This window comes from Saccostrea cucullata, unplaced genomic scaffold, assembly GCF_032062105.1.
Source record: "Saccostrea cucullata isolate Sc308-1 unplaced genomic scaffold, CSIRO_AGI_Scuc_v1 ctg722, whole genome shotgun sequence".
Taxonomy (NCBI): domain Eukaryota; kingdom Metazoa; phylum Mollusca; class Bivalvia; order Ostreida; family Ostreidae; genus Saccostrea; species Saccostrea cuccullata.
Window position 1 is genome coordinate 49,690 of NW_026918133.1, and position 25,650 is coordinate 75,339.

At 38.1% G+C, this 25,650-nt stretch overlaps 1 protein-coding gene across 1 annotated transcript; it reads right to left on the reverse strand.

Annotated features, from left to right (window-relative positions):
- Positions 1 to 685: 685 nt before the first annotated feature.
- Positions 686 to 25,055, reverse strand: LOC134253726 (sushi, von Willebrand factor type A, EGF and pentraxin domain-containing protein 1-like). The gene is made up of 35 exons (XM_062736336.1): positions 24,543 to 25,055; positions 23,170 to 23,425; positions 22,864 to 23,040; positions 22,411 to 22,572; positions 22,038 to 22,217; positions 21,613 to 21,792; positions 20,301 to 20,501; positions 19,870 to 20,118; positions 19,538 to 19,774; positions 19,212 to 19,403; positions 19,000 to 19,124; positions 18,800 to 18,875; positions 18,571 to 18,708; positions 14,604 to 14,831; positions 14,192 to 14,353; positions 13,874 to 14,035; positions 13,586 to 13,747; positions 11,317 to 11,469; positions 11,070 to 11,183; positions 10,825 to 10,938; positions 10,527 to 10,728; positions 10,272 to 10,429; positions 9,997 to 10,195; positions 9,665 to 9,837; positions 9,297 to 9,533; positions 8,241 to 8,408; positions 7,908 to 8,081; positions 3,062 to 7,813; positions 2,772 to 2,960; positions 2,422 to 2,598; positions 1,960 to 2,142; positions 1,584 to 1,679; positions 1,328 to 1,423; positions 1,105 to 1,198; positions 686 to 890 (listed from the first exon to the last, which is right to left on the reverse strand). The coding sequence occupies exons 1-35, from the start codon at positions 25,053 to 25,055 to the stop codon at positions 800 to 802; spliced, it is 10,770 nt and encodes a 3,589-aa protein (XP_062592320.1). The 3' UTR covers positions 686 to 799.
- Positions 25,056 to 25,650: the final 595 nt, after the last annotated feature.

Below are 25,650 nucleotides of genomic sequence, written 5' to 3' on the forward strand. Positions count from 1 at the left end.
AAAGCAACTCGTGTCGATGTAAAGCAAACGATTTATTTACATGAATAACGAACATTGTTCAACAAAATACCTGTGCTGATGCTTCAATATTAATGTAAACAATTAGGCACCGCTGCTTTGTTGAAAAAAAATATCGTGTATAATCAGATAATTAATTAGGTACATAACAAATTTTTTTATTGACAGGGTGAGTTTAAGCTTTATATTCTGTGATTGCCTCAGAAAAGAGCAATGGTTGGACGGAACTTTATGCAAAGTCAATATAGAAATGATGGTTCGGACAGAGTCATGGGAGCGATGATATTTTTTTTCTACATTTAATGGTAAGTGCATGTAGTTGGTACCACATGTATACAAAATTATGAGAGATTGTCAGGCAACAGTTCTTAATTACTATTGATTCGTAACAAAAAATTGGGAAATTGATACTCACCAACTTGCGTACAAGTTTTCCGAGTTAATGCAGATTTGTCATTGTCTTTTATTTTTTCTTTTGTTTCAAAATACATCATTCCAGGAACGCATTTTGGCTCTCGAATACAAACTTTCAATTTAATTTCAATGAACGATTTTCAGTTTCTTCATATCATTCATCTAAACCACCAGACTTAACAAAGTATCTAGGCGCCAGTAATTGATAACAACTTTCATAGAACTAAGTTTACGCTACATAAGATCACAAATCTTAAGACTTTATAATTAGATTTATTTCTGTTGATTTGCAAACATGTATTTCACAATTTTTTTTCTAAAATGCAATGCCATTCACTTCAGTGAGAAGTAACCACTAGATGGCACTCTACCGCCAGGACCACCCCGGGGCCGCTGTTGTACTGGTGGTTGTGGACTGTCGAGCTCGAGCTGCCCGCTCAAATGTCCGCAGATCCGAACTGTAGGATAAAAATTCACCAGAATATCTTAAAATTGTTTAACAATGCTGAGTAAGTATATAAATACTAAGTTAACCGCTTGATTTCCGTTTGTCGGTAGTTATTCAAGAGTACTATAGCGTGTTTAACATTAAACATAGAAAATAATTTAGAGAAAAAAATTACAAAGATAAAGCACACACTATACAGCCATACATGTGTTTAATATATTTACCTTTTACAACGTGGTCCTTGGAAGCCATGCTGACATCGACAGACGTTTGGTTGTTCACAGATTCCTCTGTTCGCACAGGGCGGGTCACACACGGCTGATAGGAAATATGGAAAAATGTGTTTACTAACGAATTCAGCGAAGGCAAATTATAATAATGCTACATGAGGGAGAGACAACAGTCGGATTCCGATTTTTTTAAGCTAGTGTTATGTATCGTTCTCACCAGACTGACAGCGGGATCCTGTATAGCCACGTGGACATGCGCACTGATAGGGTGCTACACACCGACCTCGGTGAAGACAGGGCAGAATGCACAAAGCTAACAAATAAAAACGATGAAAATAAATGTATGCAACTGTGTTTTTTGATTGAGTGAAAAACCTATACTTTTATACCAAATTATATTTGCAAGACACTAAATACGTTGCGTGTGTGTATAAATAAAGTGTGAAAGCGAATCAGAGAGATTGAGATGATACCCCTTTCACATCTTTTCCCGCCATATCCTACGGGACATTTACAGCCAAGGTATCCGAGACAAGTCCCTCCGTTCCTACATCCGCCCTTACACGGCACTGTGATGAAGAAATACAATTACATTTTACTGCTTGATTTATTTTATCGTCTGCAAATTATTTCATGTACAGATCTGCTTCAGAATATTTACCTGTTCATAAACATAAATAAATTAACATGTGTTGGCTGTGTAAAGAAAAATTATTTTCAATGCCAATTTCTGCTCAATTTAAAAAGATTAATATATTAAAATTGAATAAACAAAACACGTGTAAAATTGACTGTAAAAAAATAAACAACTTAAATAATTTTATAGACATACATTGAAGATTAACTTACTATAACATGCTATTTTGCCGTCCCATTGGCCACTGTCAGTGCACGTGATGACTGGGGGAATTTTCATTGGTGGAATACCGGGTCTACATTGATAGCGAACCTGATCTTTGTAGAAATAAGATCTCCCTTGGACTCGGATGACATTCACCATGTCGGTGATAGGAGGCTTCCCACAATACAGCTCTGGAAATTTATTAAAAAAAAAAAAATCAAATTACCTGATACGATAATACTCGAAATTTGTAAATCTCCAATGACGTTATGTTTCATTACACCTTTTTTCCATGACATCGTTTTTAGAAGGGAGACTTGTGTGAAAATTGGACGGTGGGATAACTTTTTTATTATTAAACACCCGATCTCCACTTTTGTGTACGAAAAGATCGTTGATGAAATCAGCTTGCAATTGAACAATTAATAGCTGTAAAAATAAATCCAGTGATATAGGACTGAGTCACTTACTTCTACAGTAACCGCTGGGTGTCGACCATTTTTGATTGGCTTGACACGTGACTTCTAAACTTCCTGCCTCCTCATACCCGGCTTTACAGACCGCCATTCTTGTATGACCCACCGGAAAACCCTGGCTGAAATTCTGTGTACTAGGGATCCCCGTCTCAATGGGACAAGCTGCTACCGCTGTAGACAGAAGTTTTGTTGGTATCGTTTTAGAACACCAATGATTTTTTTATTCATTTTTATGGGAGTATTTTTTTTTTTAAACAACATAATAGTTCTGATTTAATATAATTTATATTAAGTTGGTATTAAGAAAAATTTTTGAAAGCCATAAACTGTACAAGGTTAAATACCCTGTGGTGTACAGATAGGTAGAGACCCGCTCCAGGTGCCATCAGACTGACACTCGAGTCTTGTGCCACCCACAATAACATATCCTTGTGTACACGTGAAAGACACGTGATCACCGAACACAAAGTCGTCCTTATTAACACTTGGTAACAAACCGGATCCCGAGAGACTCAGCACAGGGCATCGCACTCCTGTAATCAAAATTATTACAAGCTCAAGATATTTAATGAAAATGTTGTTTTTTGGGGTAATTGTTACACGATAAAATTTCTTTTTTTTCTTTTTTACTTACTTTTACAAACAGGAACGCTGGAACTCCAAACCCCGCTAGAAGTACATGTACTCTGGGATTGTCCGGAAATGACGTGACCATCCCTACAGCCAAACACCACAGTATCACCGACACTGTAGCTTCCATTTAGGATGAAAACATTACTAGAGATAACCGGCGGAGGACAACTGGCTATCAAACACGCCGGAAGTGACGTATCCCAGACTCCGATCTCTCCACACTGAACGCGACTTTTTCCATGCAAAGTGTACCCATGGTTACACCGGTATACGACATAAGAAAGGTAGTCTGTTGAGGTGAAATCCGAAACTCCGTTAGGAATATTTGGGGGAAACCCACAATTTACAGGAATACAACTTAAATCTGCGCTTAAAGCCCAAGCTGCATCTGCAGTGCAAGTGGCAATCGGGTCTCCGTTTCTTGTATACCCTGAATCGCACATATATGTCGCCATAGCATTGTATGTTCGTCCAGTCGTCCTAACAGCTGCATGCATAACTTCAGGAGGATCTCCACAAGATATTATTTCACAACGAGGCTCCACTCCTAGCCAACTTGAATTAGAGCCACACTGAAGGGTAGCACTACCAATCAAGATGTATCCTTCTTCACATTCATATATTACTCTATCTTGGAAGAAAAACTCTTTTCTGTTCACTCTTGTGTGTGCTATTGCTGGGGGTGGTCTGCATCGAACTTTTTGACATTGGGAAGGAGTACTGGACCAAGTCCCATCTGCTTGGCAAATCAAATCCCTTGCTCCACTTTGCTCATACCCTTCATCACAAAGGTATGTCACCATATTTCCGTAAGTATAAACGTCGCCAACAATAATACTGTTTTCCACGTATGTAGGGGATGGGCAACTTATGGGTTGGCAAGAAGGAGTGGAACTACTCCATACACCAGTTTCGAGACAACTTATACTACTAGCTCCAGAAAGGATATAACCTTTGTTACAAGTGAAATTTACCTCACTGCCAAAAGATACGTCAACATATTGAGTTCTACCATTTTCAAATGCTCTAGGCTGTTCACATTTGATTTTGGTGCATGATGGACCTGACCCTTCCCAAATTCCTAAACTGTTGCACCGAGTTGTGCTCTGTACAGACATTGTGTATCCTGGTAGACATGAGTATTGAGCTGAATCTGACACACGATACTCTGTTCTATTCCTGGAAACGACAGTATTTGGGAAAATAGGGGGTTCCTTGCAGACTTGTTGTTCACATACTGGAACACTTCCGGTCCATTCACCTGCCTGGGAACACCTTCTTTGATTGTCACCAATCAGTTTGAATCCAGAACTACAGGTGTAGTTTACTGTCACACCGACAGTTAAATCACTGAAGTACACGTTTCCATTCGAAATGGAATCCGGTGTAGGACAGAGGATTTGCTGACAACGAGGAGTTTGTGTGATATTCCAACTTCCGTTGGCAAGGCATCCTATTTGACTATCGCCAATGAGTGAAAAACCGTCATCGCAAAAAACTGAAATATGACTACCATAAGCAACATTCTCTCCAGTAACAGTTCCGTGGGCAATTAGTGGGAACGTCGGGCAATGAACTATAGAACACGTTATAGTTACGACAGACCAAGCTCCGTTTGGTTGACATTTGCTGATGTCGATAGCGTCACTCTGACTTGTATATCCCTGAGCACAGGTGTACTTTACAACAGAGTTGTAGGTTAGAGTTCCATTCAACAGTGTGGTCTGCGAGTGAGGTACGTATGGAACTGAACCACATGCTACAGTAACACAGATAGGTAAGCGACCCGACCAGGACCCGGTATCTTGACAGATGTGATCTGCATCTCCGTCCTGCATTACGTGGCCCTCCGTACATTTATACCGCACCATGTCACCGTAAAAGAACTCTGTCCTGCCGTTATCCAAGACTATCCCATTATCAATGGACCTTGGAGGTGAACATTTAATAGCAATACAAGATGGCTCCTTTCCACTCCATGTTTCATTACTGGTACAAAATCTCCAAGAAATGCCCTCCAAACGATAGCCTTCATCACAAGCGTAGGTCAGGAACCCTCCTAAAGTGTTTGAATTAACGTTAACTCTGCCATTTACAAAAGATGGAGTTTTGCACTGAATTAACTGGCAAGATGGTGATTGTCCTGACCATTGTCCTGTAGGTAGACATGTTCTAGAAGATTCTCCAATCAGCTTGTGTGTTTGAGAACATCGGTATTCCACAGTACTACCTACAGTTAGTGTGGCGTAGGAGACGGAGGGGTCACCCGATCCCCTCGGCACCGGGCAGGTTATTCTCTCACATCTCGGATTAGATCCACTCCATGAAGCGTTTTCTAGACAAGTAATAACCTCGTCTCCAACTAAATGATACCCAGGTGAACAAGCAAAACGTAAAGATGCGTTAAAATGATAAGCTGTTCCGGAAATACTACCATGCTCTATTACAAAATTACCGGGGCAATAAACAATGTTACAAATTGGACTGAATCCACTCCAGAGGCCGTTGAATAAACAAGTACGAGTTGCATCTCCGAGGAGTCTGTACCCTCGGTCGCATCGATATACAGCTGTACTTCCCACTGTAATATTGTCCAACTCAACTATTCCATGCGCAAAACTATCTATGTTTAGGCTCGTTGTATTACACTCTACAGGCACACATTCAGGTTTAACTCCATGCCACTGCCCGTCTGATTCAAACTGAAGATTTGTGTTCCCAACCATTTTATAACCATAAAGACAGGAATATACGACAGAGTTGCCATTACTTAACACTGAAGCATATTCTACAACTGGTGGTTCTCTCCTTTTGACACATATAGGGCTTTGTCCACTCCACAATCCACTTTCTAAACAAGTTCTCTCTGAAGCACCAAACAATACATAACCAGTACGACACTGAAAGGTTACGTTAGATAAATATTCTGTCTTGAAATTCGAGAAAATACCATTTGAAAGGTGAGGACGAGGACATTGAACTACTTCACATATCGGTATCTCAAAATCCCACTGTCCGCTAGTGAGACAGCGTCTACTCTTAGCGCCATTCAGATTGTACCCTGGGTCACATTCGTATGTAACGACCGAATTGTATGTAGATGAGTTCCCAAAGCTTCTGCCATTCGATGTCACTTTAGAAGGAGTGTCGCAAACAACAATATCACATGACGGCTCCGTTCCAGACCAGGTCCCTGAGGACTGACATGTACGTTTTGAAGGACCTCTGAGTAGATATCCAACATCACACTCATACGTTACAATCGAATTGTACAACAAACCAGACACATTTTTCGTTCCATTCATAATATCATTCGGATCCGTGCAAGACTTGGGTGTACAGACTGGTTCGTTACCGCTCCATGTTAACGCATTTTCGCATCGGCGAACATCACTTCCAACTAGTTTAAATCCTGGATTGCACGAATACAGCACTACAGATCCAAGCTGCCTATCCTTGAAATCAAATTTACCGTTTTCAACCGGTAATGGCGGAGGACATTCATCAGCAACACACGACGGTAGACTACTTGACCATGTCCCGTCTGGTTGACAAACTCTGGCCGATTCAGTTGCAAGTTTGTATCCTTGTAAACAGAAATAATCCACTATTGAACCAAATACATTTCCGTTTAGAGTATAATTCCCATATGGTATACTTTCTGGTGTCGGACACGTGACTTCCTCACAAATAGGAGGAGTGGGCTCCCATCGTCCTCTGGTTCCACAGTGCAGTGTATCGAGACCATTCAACCTATACCCCAACTCACAGCTATAAGTTACCGTGTCTTGATAGTACACACCGCTTGATTTCTGCTGACCGTGGTTGATGATCGGAGGGGCACCACATTCCTTCTTTGTACATCCAGGTGGCGAACCAGACCAGACGCCACTTGCCTCACACGTTCGTTCTGCTTTCCCCTGTAAATCGTAACCTAGTAAACATCCATACGTTGCAATACTTCCAAATGTATTTCCATTTTGCTCAGATATGCCGTTTTCAATGTCATCCGTCAGACCACAAGACACAGGAGAGCAGGTCGGTGCTTCACCACTCCACTCCTTATTGGACTGGCACGTACGTGTGGCGTTTCCACTCATAAAATAACCAGGGTTACATCGATAGGATGCTACACTGCTAAAAGTATACATGGGTGTATCAACATCTCCATTATCAATCAAACCGGGATCTCCGCATTCCACCGGAACACATTCTGGAGGTAGTGGATCCCAGGTGCCATCCTCTATACATTCCAATACGTCCGTTTGTCCGACAAGTTCATATCCCGTGATACATGTATAGGTAACGGTCCTCAGGTATGTCAAACCCTCAACATCAGCCACTGCATACAACACAGATGGCGGGCTTGGACACGTGACTATTTCACACTGTGGAATATTGCTTTCCCACTTGCCGTTAGGTAAACAACTGATCTGTCCTAATGGGTTTGTATCTGACAATCGATACCCGAGGTTACAGGTAAAAGTGAGAATATGGCCCACTGAGTATTCTTCTTTTATAGGAGAAGCCTCCCCCTGATCAACCGTCGGGATATTTTTACAGGTCTGGGGGTCACATGTCGGGACGCTGCGGTCCCAAGTTCCATCCCTCTGGCACGAGACAAAATCGTGGTCTGTTAAAAGCTTGTATCCCTCTTTACAGCTGAACCTCACGGTTTCGCCGGTACTGTAATGCTGTTTATTGATGGAAGGTATGGTATTTTCAGACAGCAAAGGTAACTGGCATGTTATCTCTAAAATATTATAATACATCTGTTGCAAGTTTATATTCAGAGTAGAATTTTCTCTTTAACAGATTCATCGAAGGCAGTTTTTCTTCACACATACCTTCACAGGTGGGAATTGCCCCCTCCCACGTGCGGTTCTCGTTGCAGTAGAGCCTTTCAGACCCCCTGAGTCTGTAGTTCTTTTCACACCTGTATCTGACAGTGCTTTCATAGTAATAGTCTCTCCCGGTAATATAGCCGTTACTTATTCTTGGTGGAAATCCGCAGTATACACCTATAATAATATACATCTCAGAATACAGCTATGCAAGAAATTATTTTCTCTGAGGACCTTTTGGACAGTAGCAATACCCCCCCCCCCCTCCCCTCCGATATTTCCGGGACTTGTTTGACTTTTTTCACAAATCACAAAATTATCCGTTCTTCGACTTACGCTGACACAGGAGATCCTCCCCACTCCACTCCCCCGTCACTAGGCACTGTCTGGTGTCCCGACCCAGGAAACCGAACCCCGGTAAACACGAGTACTTGACCGTGGCCCCGGGTACAGTAGAGGAGAAGGCGGCGTGTCCGTAAACCGGCCTGACGGGGACCAGGCAACCTGAAGAGCAAAAACAGTCACGTGTCAAAGGCTAAATATAGGGACTTCCCAATTCAGTTAAATATCATAAATTCAATCATTTCCATTATATTTCAAGTACTTCAGAAAAAATAATACATATATATCTTACCGTTTATCTGGATCTAGGTTCTTGTATAATATGATTTCTGTTAAAGCCAAAAGCATTAGAAAAATACATATTTCTTAAGCAGCCTATATAATTGCATATTTTATGCCCATATATAAGTACCTGTCGCAAGATCTCTCAATCAAGCCAAATATGTACGAGTCAAAACAAAAAGTTCACATGTTTTATTGCATAGGAGAATGCACATCATTTGTTAATGTATATGATATACAGATTACATACCATATTAAACCATTGACAGAAATTATTTAATGTCTAGAAATAATGTTATTACGGAAAATGAACTCTACAAAGTTTTTTGAATAACTCGACATTTCTCAATTCTCATTCACGATGTTCACCGAAAATCACAGACACACATGTATACTTACACACATCAGGAAGGAATCATTTTAACATTGTAAATGACATAAAAGATGATTAAGTACAATAAATATTAATGTATAAAAGATGAATAAATATATCTGTAACAAATACTCAATCTTATACGGCTTTGATTATACATTTTAATCAATGAGCATGCTGACATTCATAATTATAAATTACATTCATCATTTATGTATTTAGCAATATATAAGGCCTATTTTTAGTCAGTTTGTGTTAAATAAATAATTTATCTTCTAATAATGCTTCATGTAAAATATAATAGTCATATTTGAATACAGATCAAATGTTTTACTGGAATAGCAAAGCAAAGCATTAGCCATGATATTCAAACAGCGCCCTCTATCAGCCGTTACCTCGACAGAAATTTGAAGGTTCTGGTTTTAAAGCACCATGTAGCCCCATCTGTATGTCGGGCCACGCGATCACATTCCCTATAAACTTCCGACATGATGTTTTCATGGAGTTGATTTCGTCGTAGGACAGTTCCCTGTCCCAGATATTAAGGTGGGTTATCTGTCCAACAAACGACTCCGCGCTGTTGTACGACCCGTCCTTGTCCTGCTCCTGTCCTATCACAAACTTACCACCACCTGTACGAAAAACACATGGACGACTTAACTAGATAAAAAATACTTAATTTGACATCAATCAATCGATCTTGCTTTATCCATTTTTTTGCATTATCCATCTGCCGTACAGCCCAAATCTCAGTTAATGATACCTTTGATAGTATGACCCGCTGCAAAGCTAAGTCCAGAGTCCCAAACCACTCCGTCAATGTAGATTTTCCACGCCCCACGGCCAGAAGACCACATGAAAACGAGATGATGCCATTCTCCATCATTTGCTGTGACGTCTGTCGTCTTTTGCTCGTTATTTACATACAGAACAAAGCTACAAAGCGAAAATGTCAACATAATTAAAATGGCTCCCCACGACCAATTTAACATTAGTCTTTGAAACGAATGTGATAAAATATTAATGAATTTCTTAGCCATAAGGTAAAAGTGGGAATCTGATTTCATTTAATTAACTAGTTGTTGGTTTGTTTACCCGTCGTAGCTGGTCATAGTGAGTGCGTTGTCCATGTTGGAGTCTGAGGCGTAAGAAAATGGAGTTCCTTGGTTACTGGTGTCACTTGACTTCATCCAAAACGAGACTGAAACTGATGTCAGGTCGCGTTCAATCGTTGCTGCAGTATAATTAAACGTTCCAGCGAAAGGAAAATCCAGTAAATATTCCACTTCCAGTTCTGAAAAAGAAACCATATTTAGTTTATCAATTATTCCTTTTTTCCAAAATTATACCTGAACATTCCCAATCATTACCTCTTTCACAACGGTCCCCTGTGAATCCCTTCAGACAATGGCAGGTAAAGCGGTTCACCCCGTCCTCGCACCTGGTGGCGTTCACACAGGGGTCCGGATCACAGTCGTCAATGTTAATCTCACATTGGTCGCCAGTAAAACCAACCAAACATTGACAACTACAAACAAAGGTGAGTTACACTATAATATAATCTATGGTATTTAATCAGAGTTTACAATCGGACACGCTTTGCTGTCTAATTGTGGTCACTTTACCGATAAGTTGCTATTCCGTCTTCACAAGATCCACCATTCTGGCACGGTCCGCTATCACACTCGTCATGGTTGATTTCACAGTTCGTTCCCCGAAACCCACTAGGACACGAACATGTGTATCCCCCCAAGCTAGGGTGACAAATGCCATTATTTAGGCACGGTGAGGGTTTACAGAAATCCACCGTAACATTGCACGTAGGTCCTAGGAAAAATTAATTGTATTCTATGTGTGGATATATCAACCGAATCAGTCTAAAAAATCCCAATGTAAGATGATTAATAAATCTTATGTTCATACCTTTGAAAAAAGCAGGACAGCTACAAGTAAAGCCATTGGGCTGATCTTGACATGTTCCATTGTTTTCACACGGCATCGAAGCACAATCATCAATATCCACCTCGCATTTATCTCCTGTAAAGATGTCAAAGCAGATCATCAGAATCCAACTCAAATACAATGTTCCAACGACTTTAAAACCATTAGATGCACTTTACCCCCTAACCCCAAGGAATAGGCGCATTTTTAGTAATTAACAAACTAACCCCTAAATCCAGTGGTACAGTCGCAGCTATAGTTTGTTAGATGGTTGATACAGGTTCCTCCATTCAGGCAGGGGGCTCCCTCACAATGATCAATTCTGACGTCACAATTTATTCCTTGAAATGGAATCATATTGTAATACCATTCTAATAACATCGAGATATTGTGTTTTTTTTAACTTATAGTTACAAAAAAATCAATAAAAGGATTGGAAACATAGAGATGATCTTAGCTGTATTTTTATTCTACCTTTATACCCCGGGGCACAGTCACATGTGTACCCAACCGGTCGAGAGCGACAGGTGGAGCCATTATGACACGGGTTCTGAAAACAATCATTGAACACGACAACGTCCGCCGGCTCATCGGCCTGGAGACGATTACTGCTGGGACTCTGTGAACCTGAACAAACAATAAAATATGTATATCATACTTAATGATTTATCATATTACAGGCCGGCACATATGGAGAATTTGTATTATGCTAGAAGTCTTAATATGACTCTTTCGAATTATAGGACTTTCCAGTGAACACTTTTTTTTTTATAATAGATATCTTTCAGTATTTTAAATATAGATGTACAAGTTAAAATTTTTAACTGCTTTTTCCCATTACATTTTTATCAAAACAATGTCAGGATTACTTTACACACTTTTTTATTAGTCCCCTACCGGTGAAACTGGAGGGGACTATAGGTCTGAGTCTATCAGCCCGTTTGTCTGTCTGTCTGTCTGTCTGTCCGTCCGTCTAGCTGTCCTTCCGTCTGTCTGTCAGTCTGTCCTACCTGTTTTTTCCGCACTTTTTTTCTAAATGCTTGCAGATATTGAGGATTTTAGTATGTGAGTGTATCTTGATATGTTTAGGCCGGTATACACGATGAGATTTGTAGTATAATGCAAGTATAATAATACTTTTGAATTATAATACTTTCCTGTACTCATGCTAATACATATCTTATAAGATTGTAAATAAACTACGTATTCTAACGTGTTTTTTCCCGCCATATTTCTGTCTCTGTCAAAGTAATAAAAGTGGACGATGAGGATCTGATAGCATTGTGTTTATCCTGCAACAAAATTTTACATCTGAGCTTCCAGCTAATTCCGACAGATTTACGCACATCTCTGCAGTTGAAACTGTGACGCATCGTACTATGCACTGCTTAATATATTCTACAATTCCTTTCCCCCTTCCCATTAGGCCACGAGTTTGTCGATGTCTTTACTTGTAAAGTCGACCATTATTAATTACCGTGTGCTATTTTTGGTAATGATAAAAATAGGATGACCCTTAGTGTCATTACATTTCATTGGTTGAAAGTGATAGGTAAGTTAAGACTTGTATGAGGAAATAGAGCATTGCTCTATTCTTAATACAGTTTTATAAGATTCGAAAAATCTTACGAAACACTGTTTTAAAAGTGTATACACAGTAAGATTTTGTATTATAATACAAATCTTATAATACAAATCTTGCCGTGTATACCTGCCTTTACAGATCAAGTTTAAATTTCGTTCCGCTTCATTGGTTTTTGACGAAATTATGGCAATTTTTTCATAATTGTGATTACGATCGGGTTCGTTATGCATTAAATTAAAGTTCCAAACGAGCTAGTATCAATCGGCAATCATTGACAATCGCAACTTCTCGGGCCTTTCCGACTAGCGGAAAAACGACCTCGAATGCATATGGTAGACGCCATTACAACCCTCCCTTTTCACGATCTTTGAAATAAATGCATGGAGACCTTTTATCTGTGGAATATGGAGTTTAACTTTATTCAATGTAATGATATTACCTAAAACATACCATAGAAGGGACTTCTAACTCAGTCTATCCTATATTTGAATAAACAGGAAATGTATAAATTTTTAATATCCGGTGATGTTAATACATTCGAGGTTGTTTTTCCGACCTCTGACGGAAAAACCCGAGATGATGCGATTGCAATCATTGGCTGACTCCGCTAAGCTCCATTCAAACCTCGGATGTGACTAGTGGAGGAATACGCAACAGATCCTTACATTTCTCCTCCGGAAACTGCCTTATCACTTATTTCATATTTCGCTGTGCATAACGTTCTTCGATTATGTTTCTTAATTTGGGCAATTCTTTATCGTAAACAGGTTTTGATTACAACCCCATGTTAATATGCTTTGAAAGCAGGAAAAAACTGTTACGATTTCAAATGTATGACATTTGAAAGAAATTCAAATAAGATCACATGACTGAATCAACAAGATGGTAGATCACCGTTGACGTCCGAGGTAATGTGCGAGGTACGAGTCATCCGAGGAACTCCGAGTGAGCTTGTATCCTAAAGAGAAAAGGGGAATCCGGTAGAGACATGTATTGCTTATGCAATACTCTCAGATTGCTTGTTTTATATTAATTAAAGTACTGTATCCAAAATCGCAGTGAGGAGTTTTATGGCCATAAAAGCGTTTTATGGATAATGTACTATAGAATCCCTCATCACTGAAGCAATAACTGATTATGATAAGAGCTGTAACGTACCACTGCAGTCTGTGAGGTCAGTAGAAGCTATGGACTGGGTCAGCGTTTTCCCCGGACACTCAAAACATGCCTTCTGACCCTGATCTGACTGGTAGGTTCCTTTAGGACACGGGAAACAGGGCTTCAGACCGGAAGAGGACACGAATCCTGGCTCACATGGTTCTATAAATAACATTAGACTCAAGCTCGGCAACATAAATCAATCATCAGTGAAATCATTTGTTTTTAATTTTGTGTCTTTCCTTATCACAAGATTATGTTTTTGTACTGTAGAATAATCACTCCTACCTTCACACTTCTCGATGACCCTGGCTCCGCGGCGTTTTGTGGTGGTCCCCGGCGGACACTTTCTACATGAAGTCTGTCCGTAATCAGTCTGATAAAACCCTATCTCACAGGTGGCGCATCGCTCCAGACCGTCCTTAGAGTAGGTTCCAGGCAAACACTGGGCTAAGTAGAAGTGGAATGAACAATAAGTTCGAATCAATGTTCTATGAAGGAAAGGTGCATAAAGGATTCTTTTATAATATAATAACTTTAATATTCTTTTAGCTGTTGTATACCTTTGCCATTTTTTATTAGTGTTTACTAGTAGCTAGTGTGTACCTTTGCATTCTTCCTGAGACTTGGAGTTATTGTGGTCGGTGGTTGTGTTGACAGGACACACCAGACACGACACACTGCCCTCTAGCGGTTGGTACGTCCCTAACGGACACCCGGAACAAGACTCCGATACCACATTAAAGAAAGTCCCCACCGGACACTTCACTGTGACGTAATAAGAGTTTGAATAATAATTAATTCTTGTTCAAATCCAAGTATATTATTCCATATCTATACCCAGAAACACATCTTTGTAAAATGTTTTAGTATTCTTTGAAAAATATAATGATAACTTCCATTTATCATAAAACAACCAACTGCATTAAATGTGATATGTTAGTAAAATTTAGTTTTATGCTACGTAGTGTCTATTAAATTAATTTTCATTGAATACGGACATAAGTGTATAACTTACCACATGAAGTGTTGACCAGCACGCCTCCCTCCTTACATTTATACTGCGGACCAGCTCTACTGACCGTCAGATTGGCGAACTTCGCCTTAGCGCCCCCTACCGTCAGGTCCAGAGTCCCCCCACTACCCTCAGTCTTCACCGTGGTCAGTACCCCCTTAAGTCGTTCTGTCACCGTCTTCTGACTTTCTTTGACAGACTCCCCCGGGGTCACGGGACTTCGATATTGTCCTGTACATAACAAACTATCTTTTATAATTTTAGCAGATCATATAGAAACCTTTTTCGAAGAAAATTAATTTCCAGAAATAATTAGGGTCTTCCGTCTTCAGCGGAAGACCCTTCTATTATTCTTTTGTTTCTTTTTCAATTTTCTTATTATTATTATTATTATTATTATTCTTTTTTTCTGCACAAATTTTGTGCCGACGATTCCTCAGAGATTTTTCGATCGATTTGTTTCAAATTTTCAGGGTTGGTGCACAATTATCTGAAGTTAATTCCGGCCGAAGGATTTTTTGAAAATCACTTCCGGTCTAGAGTTATCGCCCTTTTCTTAAAATTCAGATGACCTTCGTGTCTGTGACAGAACTCAATAACGGCTCAAGCTAGAGCGCTGAAATTTTCAGTGATAATAGAGGACATGTTGCCATGTTGCACCTGGGTCAGGAAATTTTCCGAAAGTTTCTAGTATGGAAGCTCGGTAGGGGTCAAAATTTAGGACACGAATCATGACTGATTTTTTAAGACATTTTGCTTCATATCTTTTAAAGTATAATTATTTTGTTAAAACATACTGAACATTATTTGTGCAAAACATCGAGATCTTTCATATTATACCAAGAAAAAAGCGCTGACTCATCACATTAAGGGCTAAAAGGGGCCAAAAGTCTTTGATCGATAACTCTTTAACAATCAATATTTTGGTATATATTACTGAACAAAAAATGTTGAGCTTAACAATCTACAACCATATATTGTGATATTCATATCATATGGTACATACTTAGGGGCCACAAGGGGCCAGAATACTAAATTTTTGATGCTTTATATCTCGAAAGGGAGAAATATTTTGATAAGCAATATTGAACAAAATATGTTCAAAATAATGTTCTAAACAATATGCAACTTTTCATTTTTTGCTAAACGTCCCCATTAAGGAGTTGAAGGGTTGGCCCCTAAAAATTTCTTTTGCTATTAGCTCAGAAACGAATAAGAATTTCTGAACAATTATTGAACACAAAATGTTCAAAATCTTAAGACCTTCAAGATGAGATCCCGAAATAGGGGCTGGGCACTCGAATTAGGGGCCAAGAGGGGCCAAAAGTCTTTTTTCAATAACTCTTTATCAGTTAATATTTTGTAATACATTACTGAAGCAAAGATGTTTATCTCAACCATCTCCAACTATATGTTATGATTTTCATGTCGTATGGTACATAATTAGGGGCCAAAAGGGGCCAGAATGCTAAAACTTTGATGCTTTATATCTCGAAAGGGAGAAATATTTTGATAAGCAATATTGAACAAAAGATGTTCAAAATCATGTTCTGAACAATATGCAACCTTTCATTTTTTGCTAAGCGTCCCCATTAAGGAGTTCAAGGGTTGGCCCCTAAATATTTATTTTGCTTATAATTCAAAAATGGAATTGAATTTCTAAATAGTAATTGAACAAAAAATGTTCAAAATCTTAAGACCTTCAAGATGAGATCCCGAAAAAGGGGCTGGGCACTCGAATTAGGGGCCAAGAAGGGCAAAAAGTCTTTTTTTGATAACTCTTTATCACTTAATATTTTGTAATACATTACTGAAGCAAAGATGTTCATCTCAACCATCTACAACTATATATTATGATTTTCATATCGCATGGTACATAATTAGGGGTCACAAGGGGCCAGAATGCTAAATCTTTGATGCTTTATATCTCGAAAGGGAGAAATATTTTGATAAGCAATATTGAACAAAAGTTGTTCAAAATAATGTTCTAAACAATATGCAATCTTTCGTTTTTTGCTAAACGTCCCCGTTAAGGAGTTGAAGGGTTGGCCCCTAAATATTTCTCTTTCTAATATTTCAAAAACGAAAAAGAATTTCAGAACAATTGTTGAACACAAAATGTTCAAAATCTTAAGATCTTTAAGATGAGATCCCGAAAAAGGGTCTGGGCACTCAAATTAGGGGCTAAAAGGGGCTAAAATGCTTCAATTGATAATTCTTTATAGGTTAATATTTTGTTATACATTACTGAAGCAAAGATGTTCATCTCAACCATCTACAAATATATATTATGATTTCCATGTCGTATGGTACATAATTAGGGGCCACAAGGGGCCAGAATGCTAAATCTTTGATGCTTTATATCTCGAGAGGAAGAAATATTTTGATAAGCAATATTGAACAAAAGTTGTTCAAAATAATGTTCTGAACAACATGCAGCCTTTCATGTTTTGCTAAACGTCCCCGTTAAGGAGTTGAAGGGTTGACCCCTAAAAATTTCTTTTTCTAATATCTCAAAAACAAAAAAGAATTTCTGAACAATTGTTGAACAAAAAAAGTTCAAAATTTTAAGATCTTTAAGATGAGATCTCGAAAAAAGGGCTGGGCACTCGAATAAGGGACCAAGAGGGGCCAAAAGTCTTCAATTGATAACTTTAACGGTTAATATTTTGTAATACATTACTGAAGCATAGATGTTCATCTCAACCATCTACAGCTATATATTATGATTTTCATATCGCATGGTACATAATTAGGGGCCAGAATGCTAAATCTTTGATGCTTAATATCTCGAAAGGGAGAAATATTTTGATAAGCAATATTGAACAAAAGTTGTTCAAAATAATGTTCTTAACAATATGCAACCTTTCATATTTCGCTAAACGTCCGCATTAGGGAGTTGATGGGCTGGTCCATTAAAAGCGAGCGTCGCGAAGCGACGATCGTCACTGCGAGCTCTTAAAGCAACGCCTGTGCGAAGAGAAAATTCAGACTACTGCACATTCATTCGATAGAAATTGTTGATGCCGTAATTTGGACCTACAATGCATCACTTGTTTAAGTTACGTTAAAGCTACGTTCTCGTGAGAATAGTAGCAAAAGTTCTACTAAAAGTAAACATGCCCTGATTTAATGGAGAAATATTAAAGATAAATAGCAAACGAAACATTCTTCATTTATTTTAAGCACTGTTCAGAGTTCTTTGGGGGAAATGTAACTTACATACGGCGTCATGTGACGTCAGAGTCTAGACACCTCAAATGTCACGTGCAGTTTGACTTACGAGCCCGATTTAAATTCTAAGAAAATAAACATCTGCGCTCGCCATAACGGTCGTACCGTCAACATATTATTTCTTTTCCGAATAACTCGAAAACAAAAAAGAATCTTTGAATAGTTGTTGAACAAAAAGTGTTTATAATCCTGAGAGCTTTCAAATGTTATGAAGAAAAAAGGGCTGATCCCTAACATTAGGGGCCGTGAGGGGCCAAAAGTCGATTTTAGAAATCTTTATTGTTCAATGTCTTTTAACAGATTATGGAAAATCATTACGTTATAATGAAAATCTAATTCAAAGTCTTATCTCATCACATCAAGAATCGAACGGAAGACCCACTCGTTGTTCACAACGAGATCGTATCTAGTTATCTTTACTTTTTCGTAGAACAGTAAAACAACGAGAATATTGTAAAAATACATGTGTATAACCAATATTCCTTGAAAATCCTAACCTTAGTTTCATTGGACATTTAATCTTATCTTTGATATTCAACGTTATGCTGATGCCATTTAACCTTACTCTTACATTTTACCTAACACTGAAATTTTAACTAAAATAAACATTTAATCTTTAAATTATCCTCTGACATTTAACCTTACTTTTGCGTTTTAAACTTACTTTAACCACTGCTGATGACACTTAACTTTACCTCTGACATTTAACCTGATCACCTCTGATATTTAACCTTACCTCTGACCAGGAATTCGAACGTGATGGAGCTCTCCACTTCTCTGTCAGACACCTTGGCGTCTTCTCCAGACTCTTTGGAGATGATTCGGACAATATCTCGGCGTTTTCTTTCAAGGATGATCTTAATTCTGTTAAAATCTACAATGAGAATTCAAACAATAGTGAAGTATATCTGATCATCCATCAAAATTTTGTATGGAAGGGTATAATTATTTTAAACAGCCTTGACCTTCGACCTCCTCTTCACAGGTCGCGTCTACGTCATCCACCTCACAGATCATGTTCTCGTCACACAAACCATTTACCTGAAGAGAATAACAAAATTATACATTATTTACATTAAAACGGAAATAAAAATGAAGGAATAAGATATTTATTAAGTCAGTGTTGAATTTGAAAGGTTAGAAAATACCATGTTTGATTACTTACAAAGCCGGAGAGTGTGATGAAAAAGTTATTTTGAATCTGATTCAGAACCAGATGATTTCGGCATGGGACATCAGAAATATAGGTTACAGAAGCGGGCAGCTCAATACTGTTAGTCACCGTTTGTACTGCAATAAAAAAAATTCCTTGTAAAAGATGTATCTACATATTTTTATTTTACAACCAGTTCGAAACGGAAAATTTTCCTTTCTCACCTGAGCAGTCAGGGATAGGCATTTTGTCTACAGGAGTCCAGATGTTGTCATAAGCACAGAAATAAACGTCTGCAGGTGTGATGGCAAAAGCGAAACCCTCATTACACGTGACATTACAATAAACCCCCTCCGTGGTCTCATAACAGTGTCGCCTACCATTGACTGGCTCAGGGGGATATTGGCAGGGGTGTGCTGAAATTTTAAAATACTAGTGAGCTAAGAGGATGTGTTCTAAGTTGTTGGAATACTTTATATATCTTGCAAGAATAAGTAATTGGTCTCGTTTTCTTTTTAAGGTTTTTTTTTTTTTATAAACCGTGTCTTACGTATAACTTGAATATTTAGTTCACACGTGTTGTTGTTGCCACTTTCATCAAATGCTCGGTATGTGACTATGGTAAGCCCACGAGGAAACAATCCTGGTGCATGTGTCTTCTCAACTCTCGGGGTTTCTCCAGAATTATCGCTAAACTGAGGTTCATCCCAGATTACCTCCGCATAAAACGTGGATGACACAAAAGGATTCGGTGAAAAACAACTGTCAACCCTTGGCGGGGTTACATCTGCAGAAAAAGACAAATCATGTTTTCAGTTGTTTAATCTTTTCCAATTTAATAAAAGCGCGAAAAATTTATCTGAAAAAAAATAAACCCCGTACCCTTGATAACGACGGAGAATCTGCACTTTTCTCTGTTCCCACTCAGATCCTCCGCGATGTACTTGACGTACGTCACACCAATAGGGAAACGTTTAGGTGGTTCCACGGCGGGAACCACTGTAATGATCGGGATCAATCCGGAATTATCCAGCGCCAGGGGCGGCTGCCACGTGATCTCTACTGTATTGTCGTCATCTGGCGCTATCTGCTGTATATCGGCAGGACAAAACAAGTTGGGAGGGGACTTGTCTGAAGAATAATTAAACCACAAAGTGAGTTGAGCTCATGAGATGGTAATTTTATGATTACAGTAAATAAAAACATAATATATCAAACGACGTCTTAATCTGCCTTCAGAGAACATATTCATTTATTTTCTCGTATTTAAGCGAATGCATTGTGTTTGCTTAACTACCTTAGTATAATAATACCTTCGCATCGACTCATCTCGCCAAATGAATCAGGGGCCCACATTCCCTCCGGGGTACATTGCTTTCGCTCCGGTCCCTCCAGAGAGTATCCGGGAGCACATTCCACCTGACATATGGTTCCGAATGACACTTCGTTTGCAGTACAGGCCAGAGGCTTCACAACTCCTTCCCGAACCTGAGGTAGGGGCTGACACGTGATCTCTGTAATAGGTATTACTTTTGATATGAATTTATCAGAATTATGAAAGAATTTGAACTTATTTGTGTCGATGGATTTAATCAAAGTCCTCTATACATATAGAAAAACAGTAGTTTATATAGAATGTAAGTATATTAATTTAAACGTCCATCTCAAATGTATGTAAATGTATTAAGGTTCATTGATACTCTGATAAGAGAGATAACTCTTAATTACATAAATGTCTATTATTCCTTTATAGATTTGCCAAGTTTAAGTGTCTTTTTTGTCCAATTTTGCCCCGCAAGCTATGCTATAATTGTTTGTATTTTACTTAGAAAATGTATTTCTTTTGAAAAAACATTAAGGTTCAATCAACATTTTATACGAGTAAGCAGAGGGTTTATGTACCTAAAAAGGAAACTTCATTGCACCAAAATGTAGCAGATAATTCTATATAAAGCCGTCAGTTTAAATAACAATTAAAGTAGTCTGTTACGCCATGTGTGCGTAAATGACTACATTTGTTTGAGGCCTTATTCTTGGCTTTTTATTTTTTCATCAGCTTTTTACTGACATTAGTCCCATCATGTGCAGTTTAACCTGACGATCGGCTCTTTGATTCTCCTGCTGGTCACGGTTTACAGAGAAAGTCGAATGTCTGGTGTAAGGAAATTAAAAAGATGTTGCAAAACAGAAAAAATAATAAAAATACTTCAACCTAAAAGTTTACAATTTGGAGTATTTTTATTTGTAAAAAAAAAAAAACGCTTTTTGATTAATAATTAAAAAATATTTTTTTTGTTAGATTAAAAAAAAATTATTTACCACCATTTTCAAAGCCAGAAGGATAAAATGTACGCTCTAATAGGACCGTACGTTTTATCCTTTTTTCTAAGGTTTGTTTTGTTAATTTTTCTAAGATTGAAAATCTTGAAGAAATGGTAAGTCATACGAAAATTATATCCCCTGAAAATTATCTCGCTTGCATTGAAAAGCATTTCAACAAATGAAATAGATGAAAATTTACATATATTTCATTAAAGAGAGAAAATACACATTCTGAAGACTGTAAAATACTTTAACTCTATAATGAAGTCATTAACAATAGGAATATCAACACAGAACCCCTACCTTTACAGCGCGTAGGAATCCCTGTCCAGTACGCTATGGCCAGACACTCGCGCTTCCTGGAACCCACTAGTTTATACCCTGTATCGCATGTAAACCGACAGACCGTGGAGAACGAGAAATCATCGTGGTCACAGATCATATGCCCGTGTTTAGGTTTGGGTAGAGGAGGACACGTTTTCACTGGAATACAAATGCAATTTATAAAATCCAAATACCGTATTCATTCCATATTTTAGATCATCTTTTTACTTATAGATTCACGTGTTGGGGAAAAATTCTAGATTTCTAGACGAAAGCGTTCATGTATGTAGAAAATTCTTAACCACATTCAAACAATGTAATATAAGATAAACAAAAAAGCACAACGAATGCTAGTTTAGTCAGAATAGTATGAATCTACATGTGTGCATTTATTAGGCTCTTACTGACGCACTCTGCGGTCTCGCCGGACCAGTGGCCGTCCTCCTGACAGATCCTGAGACTGTTCCCTCGCAGCTCGTACCCAGGCTTACACTTGATGCCGCAGGCCGCGTTAAATACACTGTCACAGTAGTCATTAACGAAGTAGCCGTTCTTGGGTCTCTGTAACTCGGGACAGCGGAGGACTGTACAAAGTTAAGAACACTTTTTTGTTAAACATTTCCATTACTCTTCGCACTTTTTCTGCGGAAGTATTTTTTCCAGGTGAATTCTTGGAATTCTAAAACGTTTACATATTAAAGTCAAATCAAAAATCATTATGACCTGGTTAATGGTCATGATGGCGGTTACTTCATTGATAGGTAGTGCGGCACTCACCTGAGCATCCTGTCCCATTAAAGGTCCGGAAGCCCTTCTTACACGAGCATTGACTCACGTGAGTAGCCCCGGTCTGCGTCGACTGATTCTCATCCGGGCATTTCTTACACGTGGATACGTCGCCAAGTTTACGTTCGTCTTTGTAAGTACCGGAAGGACAGGCTGCAATGTTCACAATACGATTTCTTTAACATCATCACTATGTCATTAATAATTGAACCTTTTCCAATACTTAATCTTGCTTAAAATCATGTACCTTTTTCTGCAATTAATTTTTATTTGAAACGCTAACTTAAAAAAGCTTTTCTCACACTGATATAAATTTTCAGTGAATGGGTATATTTTTCTAGTACTTAATTTAACAAAGTAATATGTTTTATTATTTACATAAATGCATTTGTAATATAGTTATATTTTAACTTTGATAATTAACAAAAATTTTAGGCATCATACGATAGCATTCTCCATAGAGTCCCGTTCCATAGAAACCTTCCCGGCAGACGCACTCAAAGTTACCCGTATGTGTACCACAGCGACACGTGGCTCTCTGATCACAACATGGCGACCGATCGATGCACAGATGGCGACACTTGTCTATAGACTGCGCTACATAGGACCCAGCACCCAGATCTGTAACAGGTCAATTTATCAATGAATATTTATCTGTAGAACAGATACGATAGAACAAATCAACAATATACTAAGTAACTATTTGAAAGCGGTGCATGCGGTTTTTATTTTTATTTTGTTTCTGCTTGCCTTCATGTAAGGCACGTCTTGCCAAGGCTTCGAACTCCTCGAAGCTGTCCAGAATGTAAGATGTCTCGTTTTTAGGATCAGACGCCATGTCGACGAGCTCCCGGACGTTTCCATTCCGGATGCCAAACGTAAATATTTTGACGCCTTTGTCGCGAAGATATTTAGCTTCCGGTCTAGGGTCGCCGCCATTAGAGAATCCGTCTGTCACCAAGAAAATGGCCTTCTCTGAGTTTGTCCTCGATGTGCTCAGTACTTCCTAGAGATATGAAAGTAAGGATTAATAAACAGAAAACAATCTCTGTTGATATACTAATTTAAACGACATGCATGCCCTCTCATAGTCTTTATTTCAAGATCATATCAGTAATGTGTTCCTGCAAGTTTTCATACATTATATATCTTTTATGAATTTTGAAATAGTAAGGAAAATATTAACGCAATCAATTCATGGCACATGCGACTATGAGACTATCCTGCACGTAGTCAACTTTTGTTTATTCTTACTTTCATGAGAAAGTTAGATGTTATCTTCTGGAGTAAATAATGTAATTTACGCATTCGGAATTCCGGGAAAAATTCCAGGAAAATTTTTATCTTCAAACTAAAACATTAATCTTGGCAAAAACCGTGTCCTATAGAAATAATACTGGAGTTTTTATTTTAATCCATAGACCACATTAACTTTAAGATTCATTAGATTTGTCTCTCATTAAAAAAATATTATTTTGAAAAATTATGTCTTTTTCTTATTTCTTCGTTTATGATATAATCAAGAAATCATACTGAACATTCAGTCTATTGTTTTAGATATCCAATATGTAAATCGGGAGAAAATCAAAAATTATAAACAATTTGATTAAGGAAAATGATTATATATTCCAAATTCAAAGGAAATTAAGTTAAAAATCGGATATATATTTATATCTCAAAATAGATAGATAATTATACAATCATTTAAAATAGAAGCCCCTGCCCCTACCCCCACCCCACCTCACCCCGCGTGCAAGGTATTAGATTTTTTAAAATAAATTATATGAAAATGATTGAAGGAATATTTTATAAATAGGCTCATGAGGTCAAAGATATGTCTTTATAATCAGGATGATTTTGCATAAGTTACCTTGCAAATTTACCTAACGGAATTTTTTTTAAGTAAAAGACGTTTTATATTATTTATGAGTTCTTATTATTTTTTTTTATCTTATTAAAGAAAAACATTTTTTAAATCAATTATGTTTTTGAAAAGAAATATATATGTCCATCTCATTTACAGTTAGTACAGGGTACATCAAATTTGCAAATACATTAATTCATTATAAAAATCATGATAACAAAATGTTAGTGGAACAATGGCTAGCTACAGGTAAGTTTACCTTAGCTTCTTGGAAGGCACCCAGGGTATAGGTCCCTCCCCCCACGTATCGGATATTAGGTACATCTTCCTCTAAGAGCGTGCACTTGTTCTTATCTACCAGAGGCTGACCCACATAGTCAATCTGCCGAAGCACGCGCTTTTTGGAGGAAAACGTGATCACACAGACTCTTGTATGGTTAGAATCCACCGTGAAGTCGGCCAGCAGCTTCCGGACGAATTTGATTTCATAATTAAAGTCCCGCGGTCCCACGCTGGCAGAACTGTCCACTAGAAATACAATGTCCACCTTCTTGTTGCTGACTCGGCGTAGCGCCTGAATGTGACGTTTTAAGACTGGACCTAGAGAATCTACCTTGCTCTTGGAGGCGATTTCTTCTGCTGTCCGTATATAAACAGATTCATTGCTAATATCATCGTCGTCATCATCGTCCAGAGAAGAGGACACTTTACAACAACAGAGAAAGACAATACACAGATAAAAGATGTTACGGGTCCATGAGGAAACATACATTGCCGAACACAGAGCTGAAATCGTCTGCTTCTTGTTCCGAAAGCGCGGACATTTGATACTTTTGAGTGATGTGAGAAGAAAATACCGTGCCGACTTAATGCGGAAGATGGACGTTATCAATGGAGGGAATTAGCCTGGCATTTCAACACTGATTTTCCCACTGATAAGGTGTGATCTGTGAATTTTTAAAACATCGTAGAGTAAATATTTACATATGTTACGCTAATTGTGTAGACGTCTTTGCACTCCCGAGATTCTGATTTTTTTTTTTACCTCTTCGTGTGACTTTTTCTTGTATACATGTATATTTTAGTTTTGGATTTAACATTTGAATACTTATTTTGATTTCTTTAATATTTTTGCATTGTATCATAAAAGAACAGAGAAATACTAATTGAATGTATATCTAGAGCTCCTCACACTTTCATATTAGCAATACTGTTCCCATGTAATTGTATATTTAAGGTTGTTCATATATATACTCAGGTTCTGCAAAATTGCAGTTAAGTCTCCAAGTTCTCACAATTTATGTTACAGAATTCACAATGTACAGTACATCTATATATACGAATATTATGTTCATAGCATGTTAAGA

Coding starts and splice junctions, on each gene's coding strand:
- LOC134253726 (XM_062736336.1), bottom strand. CDS start 25,055: ATGTATGTTTCCTCATGGACCCGTAACATCTTTTATCTGTGTATTGTC. Junction 19,775..19,869: donor ATTCTCCGTCGTTATCAAGG/GTACGGGGTTTA, acceptor CTTTTTCTGCAG/ATGTAACCCCGCCAAGGGTT. Junction 11,184..11,316: donor CTGTGCCCCGGGGTATAAAG/GTAGAATAAAAA, acceptor TTCCATTTCAAG/GAATAAATTGTGACGTCAGA.